The sequence below is a fragment of the Patagioenas fasciata genome, chromosome 5, assembly GCF_037038585.1.
Source record: "Patagioenas fasciata isolate bPatFas1 chromosome 5, bPatFas1.hap1, whole genome shotgun sequence".
Classification (NCBI taxonomy): domain Eukaryota; kingdom Metazoa; phylum Chordata; class Aves; order Columbiformes; family Columbidae; genus Patagioenas; species Patagioenas fasciata.
This window is the reverse complement of record NC_092524.1, coordinates 5602162-5623919: the sequence shown is the minus strand read 5'-3', so window position 1 is coordinate 5623919 and position 21758 is coordinate 5602162. Positions and strand designations below refer to the sequence as shown.

Here is a 21758-nt window from a genome sequence, read left to right as displayed (position 1 = left end):
CATTTATCTGACTTCTGTTTGCAATTTGAAATACTATTTTGTAATTTCAAACATTGAGATGCTAACATTCGTGTTAACTTGGCATAAACAGTAAAATTAGAAAACACTCAAATGTTCATGCATGTAGGCACCTCATGAAATGCTACTATCTGCTGGCATACAAGGGGTTAACTCCAGATTTGTTTCTCCATCTCCTTCCCTGCACATCCAAAAGGAAAATTCACAAGAATAACTAGTTATGCAGCTACGTAGTAAGAAAGAATTTGGGGAGATTTGTGTTTGAAGCCAGGGTCAGGAAAGCAGCCCACATCCTCCACAGATGGACTGTTGGCTTTTTATATGACATAACATTATTTTCCTGCATGGTCCTTCAGGAGGAGATCTGGCTTTTTACAACGCATATACAACGTACTGAGTGCAGGAGTTCAGAAGGTGCTTTTACTTACTCAGTAGATAAAGACAATTATTTTCTCCCCCCTTCCCTAGGTTTCTTTTACTGCTGTGTTTGCAAAAAGAACCCACTAGTTGTTTTCTCTATTTAGGAAGGCAACCATAAAAAAAGACACTAGACTAACCAGTTATCTTTCCTCCCTGAAATTCTAATTAGGTAATGCATGAGTTTTGCATATAGAGTAAGTGGATAAAGTTCTCATTTCTCAGCTAAAGAGCAATACATTTTAATTTTGGCCAAATGTTTGGAAGCACCTCTTCCCTCAGCACCACCCTGTGCTCACCACGTTCCTGACGTTCAACCCCAGCCAGATACTATTTTCTTGCCAGACTTTTCAAGATCACGTGCACTCTGCTGAATGCAGCACAACTTGATTTAAAGCCATGCAACATAAATGCTTTTTAGCGTAAACGCTACAAAATGTGCTACAACAAAAACGCTACAACACTTTGTGTTGGGGCAATGACGGCTCTTCCAGTACATATCACAGAACGGTCTGTGTTGGAAGGGATCTTAACGGTCATCTTGTTCCAACCCTACCGCCATGGACAGGGACACCTTCCACTACACCAGGTTGCTCAAAGCCCCATCCAACCTGACCGTGAACAGTTCCAGGGATGGGACATCCCCAGCTTCTCTGGGCAGCCTGTTCCAGTGCCTCATCGCCCTTATGGTGAACAATTTTTTCCTTATATCTAATCTAAATCTACCCTCTTTCAGTTTAAAGCCATTACCCCTTGTCATATCACTACATGCCCTTGTAAAAAGTCCCTCTCCAGCTCTGATGTAGGTCACCTTCACGTCCTGGAAGGCTGCTATATGGTCTTCCCTGGAGCCTTCTTTTTTCCAGGCCAAACAACCCCAACTCTCTCAGCCTGTCCTCACAGGAGAGATGCTCCAGCCCTTTGATCATCTTCGTGGCCTTTCTCTGGACTTGTTCCAACAGCTCCACATCCTTCTAACATTGGGGCTCCAGAACTGAACTTAGCAGATGTGTATTAGCTTAGCCCAGCCTGTAGTCCTCACCAGCAACCTCAAGTGACGTTTATTAGCATTAAGCATGGGCCACAGGAGCTGATAAAATGACAGAAGCCTGGAATTTTCAGTTCCCTGCTCATGTAAAGAACTGCATAGTCCCCATCAGGATTAGGCATTTATCTCTGGATTTATCAGAGCAGCCACAGTTTCATTAGTCAAAACCATGTAGGATTAGGCAATCTTGCTTCAAAGCAGAAGTCAACTGCTTGCTCAGATATGGGGCAGTCTCTTGTGAATGCAATCCCTAATTTCTACTGCATCACATTTCTTACACATGATATCAGGTACTATCATACACACGACACAGATCAGACCACTGGTTTAGTTCCTCAGCCTGGCAACAGAACAACAAATACAGAAAGAATCTCTCAGTGTCATTAGAATTTGCAAAATTTAACTGCATTTATCACTGGCTTATTAAAGAAAAAAAAGTAACATATAAGATTTTTGCTGGAGTTCAGTAACATTTGCATTTGTTACTAAATATAGTGCATAATATCACTCACAATAAACGTGGTCCTAGTCAATGTTTGAAACATTCAGTTTGGCTCTATCTGATGCAGAGACAATTCTCATTAGATACTAGAATTAGACCAAGTTATTTCTCACATCATTAGCATTCTAATTACTGTTACTCATGAAACTATTTTTACAGTACAGTTACACAAATTAAAACATTTTCAATTAATGAGAATCAAGATTTGAGAAACAATATGTGTAATTAAATATGTATTGCCATTAAAAAGGAAATTACACAAAATAATGTTTAGATGATAAATGAGAGGCCGGGATGGCATCTCTGATGGGGTGCACTGCTAAATGACTAAAATCCCATGGAAGATGATGGATTGTGTATGGTGTGAGCCAGACGACGAGACAACTTCTCCATTCAGCACCATCTGTGTCACAGTTTCAATCAGTGGAATACCAGAGCTAAAATTATGAATTTTATTATGTCTGGTTTTCTTCAACACATGCACTATTTTGGCATCCAAAAATCCAGGGAGTTGATAGGAAGAAGGTAACAGTGGTTACAGGTGACCGCTGCTTCTTTCCTGGCAGCGGAATATCTGGCACCATACAATACATTGTACTGAATGAAACTGCAGCCATATAAAAGAATAATCAAGTAGGTTGAAAAGCCTTTACTTTCTTCAATTGCTGCCCACCATTAGAAATAATTAGTTAATCTAATGTATTGTAATAACGCTGCTCACACCAAGTAAAACATTTATAGCTTATGGTGAAGCAGTATTCTTCCAAAGGACAGGCTTATATGTATTAAGAAATTCATTTGGCATGCACCATTTATCAAGCCTTATTCTCATTCTGGTAATATTGTCATATTTTGATGGACTAACTTTTTCTGTCACTTTCATTTATATATATTTTATTTCACAGATTACTGAGCCAATAGGCCAGAGATATCAATCCAACTGACATTAAGTGAGAACAAAATCCTAGCATTAAAAATGCATTTTTGATGAAGCACTCACTTGAAAGCAGTGATATTTATTTACATCCTGGTCCAAAACTGCAGAATAACCATCCTTTTTTTCCCCGAAACATTTTGTCTATTAAGACTGAATTCGCCTTGCAATAGTTTCACTCCTATTCTAATTTAGAAGTTTTTTAGGGGGCCAAATTCAATTAATGTGGCTTGGATACTGAATAAAGAAAAACAGTCAAAATAGCAGGAGGACTACACAAGGCAAATTCTGATAAGGAGTAAGTGCCTTTAAAAAGCATAGCCTGGAAAAACTTACACATTTTCAGTATGTCTTAGGCATTCTTGATATTACAGAGGAAACAGCGAGATAAATCATTTTTTCATGCTCTGAAAGAGTGTACTGAGCAATTACTGTCAGTGAAGTCCACTTTTCTAACTCATTTAAATGAATGTACTTACCTTTACTCATTGTGATTTACATTATACAAAGTGCCTATATTTAAATTCTTCCAGGCATAAGTATAAAAAGCAAAACACTAATCTGATTTCAAGTAGATAAACCCAATTTGTCATAGAATTTTATATAATAAGTAATTGATACTAGAGAGAATTTCTGCGTATACATTAAAAAAAAAAGTGAAGGCAATACCTACGTGTCTTGGGGATACTGACTTTGAATGTCCAAGAATTCATAAGTATCATATCAGTATAACGCAAGTAGTTGAGATGTTTGTATTCTTCAAAGTCACACAATAGCAACAAAACAGGAGGGGTGAGAGAGAATTTTTGTAATCTGAAAAACAGTGGCTAGGAGCTTTACACTTCTCACTTCCTTAGTCACATTCTCTTTTCAATGACCTTTCTTGAGACAAACATCTCCATGTGAATATAATTAATAAATTACTCTTGGATTATTTATTTTTGTTAACAATGTGGTACTTTACAAACAAGCTCCAAATACAGTTCCTTTAAGTGTTCATGTTGGTATTTTACCCTGAAAAGGTAGATCTGAATTTGCTTCCCAAAGCTGGTTAGTCCATAGGCTTTTTAGCATTTCTATCCCAGAAACAATTTCCAGCATGTCAATGTGGAATATAAAGTATGTAGTAATGGCTGTTGCTGTTGTTGTTTTAAACTTGTAACTGCTTAAAATATTCAGGGAAAAAATTACTTCATTCTCTTTGTTTTCCTTACACAAAATTTCAAAGATTTTTTTAATCAGAAAAGGCTAGGTTTTGTCTTCACATTAGAAGGATTACTCACATATGCAGAAAGAAACACGGCATGACTCTGTTTTCTTTGCTTCGAGACGTGATATATTGGGATTTTATTTGGTCATTACAAAACTTTTTAAGGATGTATCGTATTTCATACCAAGGATTGTTGTTTATTGAGGACAACATTATCACACATTCTGCTTAAGTAGAAAACATGATTGACTAAGTGATGTTTAATCACATGTTAAATAGACTGGATATTCTAAATTTCATTTTGTCCCATATAGGCTTTAAATAAATGCTTAAGAAAAAAGATAAAATTTTTACTGTACAACTTCTTATTTTATAATTGATTATATATTCTAACTAGGACAACTTTTTAATTGGAAACCACTTAACCGTAAATTTGAATACATTATCTCATAAACACAATTCTGCTGTGCTTATTCTGTAAGCATTGTTTGTATCTCAGAAAAGGAGGCTTGTGCTTCTAAATTGTACTGTTTACTGCAGCACGAGGTGTTAAATGTAACTGAGAGTAACACTTTTTGGCAGCTATTCCATTTAGTCAGACATGCAGCAAAACCCAGACATTCAGCAACATCTGAATTATATTTCAAAGCACTTGGAACAAGAAGAAAAGTCACTTAAAAGCATAATTTCTGCAAAGACTCACAGCTTGTACATTTTCTTAATGCTCATTACTGCCACAATGCTTTTATCTCTCATTTGTGACTATTCTGGATGTACATTAAATAAAAAAATTAAAAAAAAAAAAAAAGAAAGAAATAATACCTTTGTGCCTTTTATTAGGTGAAATTTCACTTTTCCTTCGTCAACCCTCATGCTTTTCCTTCACACAAAACTCATTACAATGAAAGTAAACCAGCAGTTTGCTGGGGTTTTAGTAAAGAACTCATCCTCTAACTGAAGGAAAAAAACTGTTTTTCTGCAGAAACAGGTCCAGATGATGTGTACGAAGAGAAGAGCCACATCAACCACCTTTGGGCTTGGTTTGCCTTTACATCTCCCGCAGGGAATTCTCCTCCCTTCAGATCAGGCCAGAGCATCTAAGGTTTTAGCACCAATTGTTATTTCCGATGGATAACTGATCCACACAATTACAACAACCTGCTGCTCTTTCTTTTCTAAGCCAGACTTCTTTAAACAATTGTCTTGCTCATTTTAGCAATAAGAGAACAAACACTGAGGGGCTTTAGTTTGCATCTTGCCCAAAGCTTCAGCTTTTTGGTTTGGGGGCTTCTTTCTAAGATTTGACCATTCCAGTCAAGAGTAAAATTCGGCCAGGAAAATACAAACTAAAGAAAACAAAACCAGTATTTCTCGCAATATCACTTAACTTAAAACTGTTTTTAAAGAGATAACTATCTTAAATTTTCCATTTTGGAAACATTACCTCATATTCAGCTGATGAATAAAGTAAAACCTAAAATATCGAACACCTACAGTACTTGTTACTGCAAAGCGCTTCCAAATCAGCCAACAATGAGTAATACAGAAATTTCAAAAACCCTCCCATAATGTAGATTAAATTCATTGTATTTATTTTGAAAATTTCATCCTGCAGAACATCACGTAGATGGCTCTGAATAACAATGAATCCAGAAAACAGGATGAAGCCAGAAGGAGACCCTCAATTTTTATTTGTCTGATTTGAAACAAATATTGGGGCATTCAGAATTGCCTCTACTAGGAAGAACACCCAATTTGGGACATTCATGTCGCTGTGCCCCAAAATGGTGGAGCTGGGTGATCTCCCAAGCAATCACCCTGCAGCACAATCCTTCAAGGAGCTCCAGGGCCAGATCAGAGGCTGGTTCTGGATTTCACCGTGTGCCAGGTGCCACCAAGGACCTGCTGCCCAAGGTACCACCTTGGCTGCCCCTCCAGCTTCTCCAGTTCCAGGGAAAGCCAATGAGTGAGGGCACCATGGCTGGCACCTGCTCTTCATTTGCACAATTTGTCATGGTTTTATCTGACCATGGCACGGAGGATAACAGCACACCGTGTCCTAATATCCTCAGCATAAAATGTCTTCAGTTCTCATGTTTCAGAAAAATACATTTTTCTTAGCAATTTCTACAGCACCTGACACCACAGAACCTTAAATGTTGAAATAAAATGATTGTGCCAAAACAATTGATCTCACAGTGTGCTTCTGGAACCGGCATTACTCATACATCATCTTGCCCTTTTTGACATATAGCACACATGGATCCAGGCCATAGTTTTCATGGAAAACATTCTCTCTTTTTCCATCTACACAAGATGAGGCTTGGACTCATCTATCAGCTTCTTATGTGTCTTTCCCTCAGCCTATTTTTTTCTCTGATCTTTGAGCAGTTTGGAATTTTTCAATACTTTACGTGACAAAGTTTTTAAATTTTTCAACCCTACTGGGCACACTCAAAATCATTATTATAATTAAACTATGTGGAAAACGTCAGTCAAAGTCCCAATCAATTCCAATTTCATATCAATAGCAAACCTCTCCTCGTTTTAGCAGGAGCTGGATCAGGTCTGTAAGTCAATTGAACAGCTCTACGCTGCCAGTTAAAGGTGGAACTGCTGCTGCTAGATTTAAATAACCCTGTCTCACACTGGTTATTGACTGGTCTTGTCTCACCCAGTAACTCAGATTAGGTATTTAAGACTGTATTATCATCTACTGCAAATCCATATCCTGAAGGCCACATCCTCAGTGTCATATACAAACTTTGAATATTGGATTTTTCAGTTCATTAAAAAAAGTTAGAGCAATTTTTCATGCTCAAAACTGTGCTGCAAAAAATGTAACTGACAATAAGCTAATAGACTGAATTACTAAACGATAGTCACATTTCACAAATCTGTAATTGCCTAAACTGCATGAATCCATTAAAAAAAACAAAAACAAACAACACCAACAAACAGAATAGCAGAATGAATTTTGCTTCAATAAGGTTATCAATGAATTATGTTAACACATAATCCAATGTCTTTACTGGCAAACATAGAAGATGACATCCTTCCACCTTCTTGTGTATCCCTTATCTCTTAATATTAAAGAAATCCCCACATCTGCAAATAACTTGTAGGTGTTTTTCAGCAGAATTCAACTAATTCTGTCTAGAACTTCAGGCCCCTCGCTTTGTTGCTAACATAATATGCTAACCTTAACACATTACTAATTACTATAACATCATAGCAACAACACACAAAATGTTAAAATATGGCATTTGAAATGGAAACTATGTGCTAGGAAAAAGATGGCAAGGTAAACAGTGACATCCACTTTCTAAGCAAAACACACGTAATCTAGATCAGACCTTCTATTATACACACATTTTTGTCAATGTTATGAAAATATACTGTATCACCACTCCGGAAAACCAAAACACAACCAACCAACCAACACCTACTATTGCTTACCATACAGTGATAAAATGCCATGTAATAGAAAATGACAAAATGGTCCCTATGACAACTATATTATCTCAGCAAGACAGTTATTTGAAAAATAACCATGCCATCTCTTACCACCCAAACACCAAGTACAGATATTTATGTAGCAGCTCTAACATATTTTACAAAAATCAAATACACAAATGTTAATTTCCTGTCTCTCCCAGAAGCCTCAGGTTCTACTGAGAAAAGCAACTCAATATCCTATCTTAAAGCATTCTTCTACATGCAGTAAGTAGACAGATCCAATCACAAACAACTGATAACCTGAAAAGCAATATTATACATCCAACAGTAGGGAGCATCCAAATATATATAAGCTTTCTCACCTGGCAAGAAAAAACCAAAATCTAGGAATTTCTATGACCGAACTACCACATGCATCCTAAACAATGAAGACTAAGTCAAACACTCACTATCTCAGTATACTACAAAGCAGAAATACCTCAAGGAAGATCCCACAATCTCTTAGGACTCAAAGAAAACACCAGTTCTCACTCACAACACATTAACCTATAAAACCCCACAGAGTTGAGCCCATTAGTCATCCACCTCAGGATACCACCTGTCAGATTCTTCAGTAGAAGAAAAATGACACAAAGTTCATATTCAACAGTGTTATTCTCAAAACAGCAAAAACTGAAGTCTGTAAAATTATCACTTTCTAGAAATCCACAGATAAACAGAATAATCTTCTAGCATCTTGTCTAGCAAAGTGCTCCTGGCTATTATACATCACCAGATACAGCAACTGCTGCAAAAGAGCATTAATTACCGATTAAGCTATTAAACATATAACTTTACTGATTTTGTAATTATCTTGTATTGAAAATAATTTGAAGGAAAATATCATCAATCTTCATAAACCAATGAATATAAACAGAACCAGAGCATGAAATGCAAACCAACCCAAACGTTCTGGGCTGATCTACAGGTATAATATAACCATCAAATCAGTGCATCTGTTACTCACAAATGTGTAGTAATACTAGCACAAAGCTGCTAATTCCTGAGCTAAAGATCAAGAAAAGCATTTTGCAAACTTGCAGCCATGATGCTGTCTCCTGCACTCAAAGACCTTTGCTACAAGAGAACAAAAAATGATTTGAAAGAATCACTCAAAATAATACTACTGAGGTCATCTCTCAAGGTCTGGGGCAAATTCCATGTGCTATCTTTGACACAAAGTACTATTTAAGTCTTTCTTCTCCGAATTATTTAAATGTTATTGTGTGGTTTGATGTATAGTTTACCTACACACACCCTTCCAAACCTTTTCAGACAAATTTAAATGTCGTGGCAGACTTTTTTCACGTGTAGTCCTAAATTGTTAGACAAATTGTTTTAGACAAAAGATGATTTTTGTCTCTAATATGACTCTGACCAATCACAGTAATAAGAGTATTCACTTATTGTTTTCTATTATTCATGTTTGTGCATCATCACTTTTACTGCTTTATGAAGTTTTGGCTTTAAGATCTCAGTTCCTTACAGACTCAGCAGAGAGTGGACGAAGACCATGAAGACTGGAAAATATATGCGATACCTGCCTTCAGAAAGAGAAAATATTAGAGAGGTCATGTCTTTTAGATCTATTAGTACAACATTTATTTTTGGAAAAGTACTGAAAGGAACACTTCTCTAGGGGACAGATTTTTATTTGGCATATGTATCATTCAAGAATTGAACTGAACAGTGAACCAAACATCTACTCATTAAATATTCTGCTGACATCAAACCAGAACTCTGTGTGACATAGAAGAAGGGTTTTATCTAAATTTATCCTGACAAACTGTAAAAAATAGGATGACATTCACTAAAGACAAGTATAAGATGCTAAATACAGACAGGAATAATAAATAAAACAAATAGAGAATATAGAACAGTAGGGATGAATGACTCAAGATGATATCACCACTGAATATGCCATGTTTTTGTAGAAAAGGCAAAGAACACTGTGGGTACAGACTCCAAAAATACTTTTGCTTTGCTCATCATGAGTAAAATGTCCAGCTGCTCTTCAGTGTCCATTTTAGGGCACTGCAAATGGACGGAGACCAAAGAAAACAAGTTCAGATATGATTAACATGGAGCATTAATGGTATGCAAACATGCACGGAGAAGTAAGACTGGAAAAAACAATTCTACATATGTTAATCCAAAAAAGGAGAACACTTCGAGAAATGCTCTGAGTCTATAGGAGATAGCATTATAACAAATAGGCTTCAATTTCAGTAAGGTTCAAGACATACAAGAAAACATTTTCTATTACTAAGGCTAATAGACTAGAATACATCAAAGTAGCAGAAATACAGAGTTTGAACTGCTGCAGGTCTTAAAAAAACATTCTATGAGCATTGTGAAAGAATAACATGCATATAAATGAACCATCTGTGGAGTCAGAGAATATGGAGCATCCTTTCTATTCTCCACAGTCTCTTAAGAAAACAGCTTTTGCCAAAACAGAACCAGTACTGATGGGATTGCCACAAATGTATAAGACTTTTTGATCTCAGTAAATATGATGTAGTCTTATTTATGTATTTAAAAAGAAAAGTCCGTAAGAATATTTTCAGACTTTTCCTTTCATCATTTACCAGACTCTGCTCTATTGTGAGCACTTTTCCTTTCATCTTCATCCTTTGTATGAGAAGTAAAGGCTTACAGAAAAAATAAACTCAATCCAAAGAAAAACAACCTCTTTTTGCTAATAAAATCATCAAAGAATAATATACAAGACACAACAGACCAATAAGATTACATTTATCAAATAGGAAACATCATTAAATAAATCAAAATATGGCTAAAAGGAGGTTCACTTTGCTACTTTCATTCGTAGTATCATTTCTGGCAGAGTCCAGAAAAACCTTTTAGAGAACATTTTCTTCTTTGAAGTCTTTGATAGTTATTCTCTCAAAATAAGATGCTTAAAAATGCTATACATTACATGAGTAATAACCACAAAGTCTCCTCTTCCAGACTCTTTTCAGTTGTTATGCAATGTGCCAAAGTCAGCCTGTAGCTTATAGAACTTACCCCTAATCAAGCCACTGGCTTAAAATCTCTAAAAAAACCCCAAGCAAACAAATTGCACAAAACAAAACCCTCTAAAATTTTGCTTTACGTTTATGTATATAACTGACATTTTATAATAGTTTTGTTGTTGTTGTTGTTTTGTTTTTCCTAAACAGCATTGCTAAATTTCCCAAGGGAGGCCGCAGAAGATCCAGATGCGGAGGAAACACATTGGATGAATAAACACACTACAGGGTACAGATCCGTCTGAAAGAGAGACGAGCTGCAGTGTTCGCTCAGGGAAGCTGATATGACAGGCCCATAGGAAACTGTCCTCAGTTTTCACTTATCATCTCCTCTTAACACTGAGCTACACAAGTTACATTTAGCATTAGAGGCCAAGGTAAAAGCAACAGCAAAGATAAGAGCATCCTTTTTGTGCTAGAAAAAAAAAGGGGTTTTCGGAAAGCTTTCTTCAAGGAAAGCTGTTTTATGGCACTTTGGACATAATGAAGAATCCTTTAAAATGTGTAAAATAGATTAATTTTTCAAACATGCAAGGTCAGATGAATTCTGCAGTTGATAGCAATTTTAATACAAGCAGGTGAATGTACATTTATGAAATAACTGGATTTGTGTCAAGCCTGATTGCTTACTGCATACAAATAGCAGACTAGTATTGGAAAACCTGAAACTTTTGCATCTTCTCACATGTGCAAATACACAAACCACTTCTGCGAAAAGTTATCAAAGAATTAAAATTCTGTAATCAATTATTTCAAAGCCCAGACAACAAGGTCAATTATAATTCAATGTTTAACACAAATTCTCTGCTAAGTCAGTCTTCAGTGGTTTTGTGGTGGTTGGTTGGTTGTTTCTCTTTAATCATTTCACCCCTTTCTCTGTAGGGAATGCAGAATCTCATAGTCTGTATCACAGAAATAAATACTTTGCAAGTCTGGGAAAAAGGTTTACTGTGGCATGTAATTAACTACTGCTAATAAGGAGGGAGACACATATGGTGGCATCAACCTTACTTCAGAGGGAGGAATGGCATAAATATTTACCACAACCAGTCAGGATGATGTGAAAGAAATTTCACATAATTTTGATATTCTTTGACCCTATTTACCATAGCAAACGCACAGTTTAAAATTAGTTTCTAAATAATGAACTCATTGGTGTAGCACTATGTTTTTCAAATAATTTGGAAAATGGTTTGACTATAAATGTCAGACTTCTAAAGCACATGTCCTTTGGCCTTTTATATAAAAGGCAATTCAGGTGTTTCCCAGACAGAAATACTTAATTGAAGCAAGTCCTTGAAAAACAAAAAGACATTCTTTTCAAAGCTGCCTTCTCTTTCTTACATAAGTCTGTGTAGGCAGTTCTAACACAAGCCTAAATTTAAGAAGCTGATATGGTATTGCCTAGTTCTTTAGGGACACTAGAGTGCTCAGTACCTGAAATACTATTTAGGAGCATAACAGAGAACTAAAATGTGAATCTTACTCTTAATTTGTGACACTGCACTTGACAGAGATGTGTGGGGTTCAACATTACCACCATGGAAACAAGCTGGACCACTGTGAGGAGCAGCAAAGGTTACCAAGCACTAGGATTAAGATTGTCTTCTTCCTCCCCTCCCTAATCCCCTCTCCCAGTTTCTCCCAATTACCTCCGCCTCACCTTCTCCTTCTTCCTTCTTTCCCTCTTTGTTTGAGCACCTCTGTCTTTGCTTCCTGATGACACTCAGCTCCCAGCCCCATATTTGTCTTCTTAGATATCGTAGAATGACAGAATCATTTTGGTTGGAAGAGATCCTTAAATTCATCAAGTCCAACCATTGACACTTGCACTAAACCATGTCCCTAAGAACCTCATCTCTATGTCTTTTAAACACCTCCAGCGATGGTGATTTAACCACATCCCTGGGCAGCCTGTTCTGATGCCTGACAACCCTTTCCATGAATAAATGTTTCCTAATATCCAATCTGAACCTTTCCTCGTGCAACTTGAGGCCATTTCCTCTTGTCCTATCGCTTGTAACCTGGGAGAAGAGACCAACACCCTCCGTGCTCCAGCCTCCTTTCAGGTAGTTGTAGAGAGTGAGCAGGTCTCCCCTCAGCCTCCTTTTATCTTCGAGGGTAAACAGCCCCAGTTCCCTCAGCTGCTCCTCAAAGGATGAACTGATAGTGAAAGTTATTGCTGAATTTGTTTTCAGACACACACGTGTTTGTTTTTCATGAACAACAACAACAACAAAAAATTACTTTTAATTATTTTCTAATACAGTAAAACATGTGACTTCTAGGATAGCATAGCCGAATGACGGGAAGACAGTTAATGAAGGAGTAATTTGAAAACAAGTAGTTATGAATGCCTGAAACAAACGTGGACCTCATGTTTAAATGCTTTGCTAAATCAAGAGCACTTCACTGAATCATGGTTTTAGGACCATAAATGAATTATTGTAATTAAGAGTAGACTCATTTGGAACTATTAAGTACCTATTCACAAAGGCAACTATGAAATTAAGATGCTTGAGTTAAAATTTGTATTAATCATGCCTTATTTTTTCATTATAATACACAGCAAATGCCAATGTTTATCAACTTCTTAAGGATAGTGTGCTGAGGTTTAAGGGACTGAAGTCTGATAATGAGATCAAATTCTAATCTCAGTAGAGATACTGACAGCCTCTATAGCCTTGAGTGCATCACTTAATTTCTGTGACTCTCACTGTTTCTCTCTCATATGGCATTATATCACATATCTAGAGAGACAGCAAAATATAAGTATGCATACACACAAGCTACATAATTAATCAGCTAGATTAAAAGCCACTGTGAAGACGTAAGAAGAGTAAATACATGCCAAATATGATGAACTCATATTTACTACCACTCGTTCAGTTACTGTCACACAGTGTTAAAATATATAAAATTTACCAATTCACTAGAGTATTAAAGAATAAAGCTGTATTTTTGCCTACCCACCCCCCATCTTCCTCTCCCACTTAATGCCCAGAGCTCTAGTCAGTACAGAATTGTTGACAATAATGGTTATCAGAATTTGAAAACTGATTTCTCAATGTTGATCACGCAAAACAAAAAGCAAACACCCACCACCACCACCTTATTTCACATGTATCTTCACAATTAATTACACCACAAAAAGCAACAGTTTAATGGGTACAAACTGAAGCATTCCCTCGTACCCTTTAGAAATCTAATAAGAAGTTTACATCCTTCTGGTGAACTGCCAGGAGAAGCTCGCAACCTTCAGAGCTACACAGAGAACAGAATTCCCTGAAGTCCTCGGCAAGACACGCAGAAAAACAAGGTTTAGTGGGGTGGGAAAGGGGAAAAGGGCAGAAGTCCTGCAAGATGACAGTAACTAGCAGGAGATGATCACACACACCACTCATGCTCTGTGCTGCCAAGAGAATGTCCACACACCGTTTGGATCTTTTATCAGAAAGAATCAGAACTTTACAAAGCATGAAACATCAGACCTGTTTGGTTTCTAGTATCAAAGCAACTAGAAATGAAATACCACCTGTTCTTGCCCAAACCTAGTGGGGTGTCTCTCTCATCAGACATTTAAAAAGCTGTTTGCCCTGTACCAATACCAAATTACTTCTGTTCTATTCAGTACGTCTGTCTTCAGACTTGAAATACACTCAAAACACCACACTGAACCCCATCTCACATGAGTAATTAGGAGGATAGCATAAAATTGCTGTTCCACTTTCTCCATAAACCAAATTTCCTTTACTCAGGAAAAAGACCAATAAATAAACCTGAGAAGAATATTTCTGACTATACATAAAAGATACATCAAATTAGCAAATCAGGCAGTCAGTCACATACAAAAATGCACACAGTCCAGTTTCACATATTTGCACGTGTATGTCCCAGTATGTGGGACTTTGTAATCCATTTCACAATTCATTAGCAGCATCCATCTGAAGCTCTCAAAGTGTTTTAAATTATATAAGTTCATAATTTCCCTAAAAGGCAAATAGCATCTGTTGTAACACAAGTAAACTCCCTCCCTTCCACCACAAAACTCTGATCTTTACATCTATACCTTAACCACTAAATTGTCATTGCTGAGGAAAAAATCTCTAAATAGTTTACTGAGCCAGGATCAAGGGAAAGTGGATTTAATTTTCTGCATGCCAGACAGAATTCTAATTTTGTTCACTTCCTAATGCTTGTGTTTTCCTTCTCTGCTTCTGTAAACTGTTTTCAGGTGGGCAGCTTCGGGTAGGAGTGTTCCCTTGCTGAGCATTACTACATAACCTAATAACTCAGATTCATTTTGGGGATCACTATGTATTAGCATAATGAAAACAACAAGTAGATAGCACTGAAAATCCTTCTGCCTCAGCCAAAGAAAACAAGCTTTCGCACCCACTCAACTTTAGAAGCTATAATCTTTTTTCTTTTCGAACTCTCAACTATAGGTAAACTGAATCTGAATTTCTGTTCATTCTCACTAGTGTTAAAATGTGACTGCCTTGACTTACAATATGCTTTGGTCTTATCTCTAAGTTTATTCCCCTTGGTTTAAGTCTTGTAATGACCAGAAACAATTGCTCCTGAAAAGCTTTGAAATCAACTTGTGCATGAGAAGCTAAAAAAAAAAAAAAAAGAAGAAAATAAATAAATAAATCACACTGCATATTTTAAATGGTCTACATTATTCCATCTTTGCAGTACTATGCATACAATAGATAGACAGTAGAGAGAGTTAAATACTTGCAGAAGGCAATTTAGACCTCATATTGAGATGAATGACTTTATAAGTAATTCTAGCTCTAGTCACTTTGAAGACAACTACTTATCTTCATCCTTTATGCCGGCAATAAAAGCACTAAGTCAGCAGCCTCCAGTCAGGTGACTTGAATCTCTCTCCTCCTTTAATAGGGATTAACTTCTCCTTGTGTTAACAAAGACTCCATGTCCTTCAGCAAAATGTCTCTATGTGTTGTCCTTCCCCCCCACAGTGTTCATGGGGTTTTGTTTTGTGTTTGTTTTTCAAATATACTAGTTAAATAGGCTATTCATTTGTATCGTATAAGCCACAGATGTTTCATTTTCTTTTTTCCTCGAAGCTTCAGTTTAGGTAAAGAAGTTTCAGCCTATAACAAGACTTTGAATGCAGGGAATATTTTACTCAAGCTTATCACAAAGATTTGCTTTAAGTGTTAACAATAATTGACATTACCATGAAGGACTGCTAATCAGAGAAAAACCAAAAATTATCTCTAAAGTATTCTATCATTCAGTTAGAAAGAAGAAAAATGTGTTACAGAATCTATGGAATAGGGCAACAGGTTTTGGTCACCCGTAGGAAACAAGAACACTGCTTCAAGCGAGGGTGTAAAAGCAGATATTCATAAACTAAATAATTGCCATTGCTTTTGTTTATTGAAAAACAAAGACACCAGGCAACTTTTTAGGCTTTGTATCTTTCCTTCTTTACCACTGAAAACAATTTAATAAAAAGCTCTGTTCCTGTCAGAGTGCTTTGCAGAAAAAAGCAGCCGAAATAGATATTTCTGAAATTGCGTTATTGTATTATGTCTGTCTTTGGTGTTCTGAGCTCTTTTCAGTATGATGAGAAGGAAATAAATCCTTAGAACTACAGTAATAAAGGCAGTTATCATACTCCTACATTACTTCAATATTGTATTAACTAATACTTTAGCTAACTATAGTGAAATAAAACTTACCTTAAAAATCAAATCCTTTTTTCCGTAACGAAGCTCTTTCAGCTGTGCTTGGATCTTTTTTGACTGAAAGTAAGGATAATAAGATCAAGGGAGGTTTTATTTTTAAGGTTAGGAAAAGAAAAAAAAGGTAGCAAGTACAGACAACAGTAGAAACTAGATCAGCTTTAAAATGTAGAAGAATAACCAAAATCAATTGTTTTTTCCAGGGTAGCATGACTATATCAGCCAAAAGTATCAAGGAAAACATAAAATGGCACTCACCTGAAGAACACAAATGAGTTAGTACTATTGTGAATAATTGGCTTACACATTTTACACATGAGATGTTAATAATACTTTCCACAAAGCATAACTGAAGGCATCACATTAAAAGCAAAGAATCTTCTCTTTTGTATAGGTTCTTCTTTGTAATGACCAGGGACTTCCAGATAGCATCTAAATGAACTAGGTTCTCACTTTATGACCTTATCATGTAAACTAAGCATAGTTCTGCTAATTTATATCAGCTGACAAAATCCACAGTCTCAAATGATATTTGGTATGTTTTCTCACATTAATTAATGCCAACTGTTTAGAACTTCTTGGAATGGATTATAAGTCAATTCCACATTTACTGAAACTGCACATCCATAAACATAACGTATTACAGATGGTACCATATCTTTCATAAATTGGAGCTTTCAGAAAGACCTGATGTTTTTCCAATTGGTGCAGTCAAATTCAGCAACAGACTTTTGGGAAGGATGAATGAATCTAAAGATAAAATCTTAGAACTTGCTTTAAATATTTGAGAACTACGGCCAAATTGGTTATTGTATTCCATAAAATCTGAAACAAATAGCCAAGGTCAATTCGGTTCACTTCTTTCTTCTGTAACTCTGTTCATATGTCATCTACACAGCAGAACATGCAAATAGCACTGTCCTCTGATCTGGAAAATGCAATTGGAAGAGCTCTGGAACATATTCCGCATCAACTAAATTCCAGTGAGAAAACCTTAACCAGCTTTAACTGTTCTGCCCATTGTGCTTAAGAAAGTATTATAGGGTCTGTGACACACACAGGGTATCCAAAATGGCTAGAGAGGAATCTAAGAATTACAATTCATAGAATCATAGAGTAGTTTGGGTTGGAAGGGACCTTCAAAGCTCCTCTAGTCCAACCTCTGCCATGAGCAGGGACATCTTCACCAGCTCAGGTTGCTCAGAGCCCTATCCAGCCTGGCCTGGGATGTTTCCAGGGATGGGGACACTCATTTGCTAAATTGCAATGACAAAATTAAGAGTTAGGAAGCTAAATGTATTCAGTGTATAATAGAAGTCAGTTAAAAGCACACTTATGACCTGCAATTTGTTTGGTGTGTGGTTTTCCTGTGATTCTAGGGACAGGGCATACAAAACCAGTTAGTAGATAAGAACCACCATTAGACACAGGGTGATAACGATCTCTAAACCACAGCACCTGGGAATATTTCCCTGGCACATGTGCCTATTTCCTGGGCAGCCCAAGGTTTGCACCACCCTGACTTCCCCCCTTCAGGGCTCTGAATTCTTGGAGAAGAAAAGCCAGCCATATAAACCGTATAGCATGACCAGCATCTCCCGTCTGTGTAACTGGACAACAAAGAATCACGGGGCACACTGAAACTGTCTGCATGCAGTCAGAGAGCAGAACAGAACAGAAGCTTCCTGGTAGGCAATTCTATTCATGGAGGGTATTTGATCTGATAACTAAAAGGAAACTGATTTCACACCATTGTTATGCTTGGTGAGAACAGTACATAAAGAGCAGAAAATACACTGTGTTTCTCTGGCTGACACCAACTAACTGGCAAAACGACAACAAAAAAAGGGATGCTCCTGTAGCATCTTTGCTTATTCCAATGGCACTAACCCACTTAAAAGCCACAAATTTGCCAGGATGATTCATAAAGTCTGAGATTCTTGAGGTTTAAAATACACTCACAATCTGCTGCCTTGAGAGTTAGCTAGCTTACGTTTAGTTTTCTGAAATTCTCCAACAGAAAGGCTTGTCACACTAAATTTAATTTAATCTTAGGCTTTGCGTTTAGATCTAGAGACATTTATGTTGCAAATATTAAAGGAGAGATAATCAGGGAAAAGATCTTCAAGTTAATTACCAAACATTCAAGATGTTATGCAGCCAGGAAAAACAAACTTGAATAAGAGGGGAAAACAGAAAGCTCTGTTGCACACACTGCCATTTTTTTTTAAGTGGTAAACAAGGGAAAAACTATATTTGTATTTATACACTGTGGGCATGTTTGACAGCAAAAGTGGTGATATAGGAAGATAACATACATTTTGACAAGCTAGCAAATAAAAACAAACCCAAAACTATACTATTTCTTATTATTGAGGATTTCTCATAAACAGTGGTTGTAGAACTTCAGTTAGGCTAAATAGCTAATATAACTAGAAAATGCCACTTTGATCTTCAGAGTTTTGACCTCTAAGTTTTGAAGTAGAGTCTTTAATGAAGAAAACATGTTCAACCATAATTATGAAAATCTTAGTCAGGAAGAAAAGTGTCACACTTCTGTTTCTTTCTGGTGAGATGCAATAACTTTCACAGAAATTATATGAAAAACAACATGACTGGAATAATGTAAATGAGTAAAGCAGATTCATATGTAGTAATAACCTCCTTCGCAAAAAGTTTAAAAGCTAAAGGGACTGCTTGCATGAATGTAGTCACTTGTACTTTTATGTATTTGAAACAAAATAGGGCTTCTGTATCACTGACTATCTTTGCTAGTTTCTTCTTCAGTAGGGGGCAGATATCTTTACTTGTATTTTATAAAAGGACCATTTTTTTCCTTGAAGTGATGAAACATTCTTGAAGTCAAAAATAATACATCTTTCCTGTCTCTATAGATTATTTTTAAAAGGCATTTAGCTGTTCCTCTCTTACTCTAGGCATGGAGATTACGGAAATAAAGTCATAACGTACATCTACAGATCTATATACACTTTCCATAAGTACTCTTAAACTTCATTTTAGTTGTCTAAAACTTGAGTTTGCAACTCACCTTCTAATACATTTGAGTTGCTTCTAGTGAAGTCACAGAATTGAGTTGAGATGAGAGAGCTTTAAGAACACTCACCATACATGCATAATACATAATCTATACCAGAATCTTAGTACAAAAGACTTTTGATGGAAGCTTCTTTTGGGCACGTTATATCGAATAGAGAGGAACCTTACTTACCTCTTCCGCGTGAATACCACAAAGCTTATTTCCTGACAAGAGCTTGTTTTTGAGGCTTTTGTTCTGAGAGGGGAAGAAAAAAAAAAAACACACAACAGTTTTATTACTGAGGGTTACTGAAATATTAAGGGACCCTTTAAATATTTGATCATACTGGTTTTATTTTATACACGGATAACACCTTTAAGTCACCAGAAAAGACACAGATAAGAAGACAGGATAGATGCATCACGACACAATATCCTTTCTTATAGAATTCTACAAGGCTATGACTTTGCATTAAAACCTGCTTTCACAGGAACAGGGCTGCACACAGAAACCTTCCAAAGCACTCGTGCAACTGAAACCAATTTAGATTGGATATGCTGAGGTAAAAAAGGAAAACAAACAAACAAAACCAAACCACAAAAAACAAACAAACAAAACAAAACCAAACCAAGAAGAACAAAGAAAACCCCACCAATCTCTAATCCTTATCATGTGTCAACTGCATAGCTCAATATAATTTTCAGTAAATCATTACAACAACTGAGTATCAGGGCCAAGATCTCATCCCTAGACCTTGATGGTCAAATTCATGGGGTCTTTTTGCTACATTTCATAATTTAAAACTTCAAGTAATCAAATATGTTAGAAGGTTAGCTACCTGATAGCATTTTGCCCACTCAATATGCTTTTTGATGTAGGAGCTTTAATCATCTTTCTTCTAATTTTCAGGGAAAATAATAAACCTTGTTAAAATGACTTTTCAATAGTCTGGTAATTATTTCTGCACTCCTCACTCATATTATCCTATAATTGACAGTCAAGGGTAAAGATTTCTCTGCAGTGCAGACATCTTTCAAAACTGTTTAGCAACATAAGTATTCAATGAGCAGAACTTCAAGGGCTGGCCATGTAATAACATGGTTACACTAAAAAGAAATGAAAATAACACCAAAACCAACTTCTCCTGTGCTAGCAAACTGTAAATATACACAAAGAAACCCAGTCCACCATATTTTAGAAATGTGTATCTATTACTGAACAGCAATATGCTATTTGAATATTATGCATAAAACCAAGCTGACATTAGAGAAAAAAGGGTAATTCCATCTAGAACACCAGTTCAAATTTAAGTCCACATCTCATTGAAACAGTGGAAGCTTTATTCCCACAATAAGAAGCTCAGAGCTTTTCTTGAAATAAAACCTTTCTTATTAAAGTGAATGCAAATTAACTAAAATTTGATTTGAAACCTCCTTTGCACAATTCCAAAATAAGGAGAAGATACATCACTTCACACGTTTCACTCTTGCTATCTACTGTGGACCAATATACACTACTGCAGAAACAATAAATCACATCCAGCTGATTGACACAGGCACCCACAGCTCTGTAATGGAATAAAAAGGAGTTGGGATGTTACTTTGGATGAGACCACTCGATTCTGCCTCACAAAATCTGATTTGCAAAGGGCTGAGGTGTGTGGGGAGGGAAAACAAAAGATGTCTTCACATGTCTCACAGTTGATTACTTTTTGTTCTTTATTTGGAAATGATATTGTAGCTGAACACAGAGCAGCACCTTATCGTACTAACCACTGTAGAAATACAGAAGAAGACAAGTGGCTCTGCAAAACGGGAACTGGGTAGAAGATACAAGCTGAATAAAGATAAACCAAATAGAAACCAAAGAGGTGCAGCACACCCAGCACATCTATTGTTCCCCATCTAAAGAGCAATGTTGTACTGCGATCACACAGTTGGTGAGGCTGGTTTCACATGAAAGACCAGTATGATCTCTTGGGGTGATAGCCAGCTGTGCCAAAGGCACTGCTTCATTAGGGAATTGCACTTAATTAACTCAGGAAGTCAATCACTTTGTTTTGAATAACTGGTATCATTATCCTCCAGTCGACCTACAGCCTGACGATAGTTTATGTATCAGATTCTACCCCTATTTCAGAACCAATGAATGAGTTGTAATGCTTACATTTCTACTCATTTCCTGTTGCCAAGTTTAAACTACTATAAAAAATACTTCTATTAATACACGAACAGTTTGTAAGTAACTTCCACATGTACTGTTTTGAGGGGGGCCTGCTGTAACCCAGAATGTGAAGAGCCAAATTCCTATCACCTCAAAAGGACAGACATTATGTT

The 21758-nt window shown here is 36.5% G+C and overlaps 1 protein-coding gene across 1 annotated transcript in view; it reads right to left on the bottom strand.

Annotated features, from left to right (window-relative positions):
* The window catches only part of LUZP2 (leucine zipper protein 2), a 168470-nt gene that overhangs the window by 36234 nt on the left and 110478 nt on the right, over positions 1-21758 (bottom strand). The window contains exons 6-7 of the mRNA XM_065840213.2: positions 19615-19677; positions 16383-16445 (exon numbers count right to left, since the gene is read on the bottom strand). Of these exons, the coding sequence (XP_065696285.1) occupies positions 16383-16445; positions 19615-19677 (126 nt within the window). The remainder of the gene's footprint in view (positions 1-16382; positions 16446-19614; positions 19678-21758) is intronic.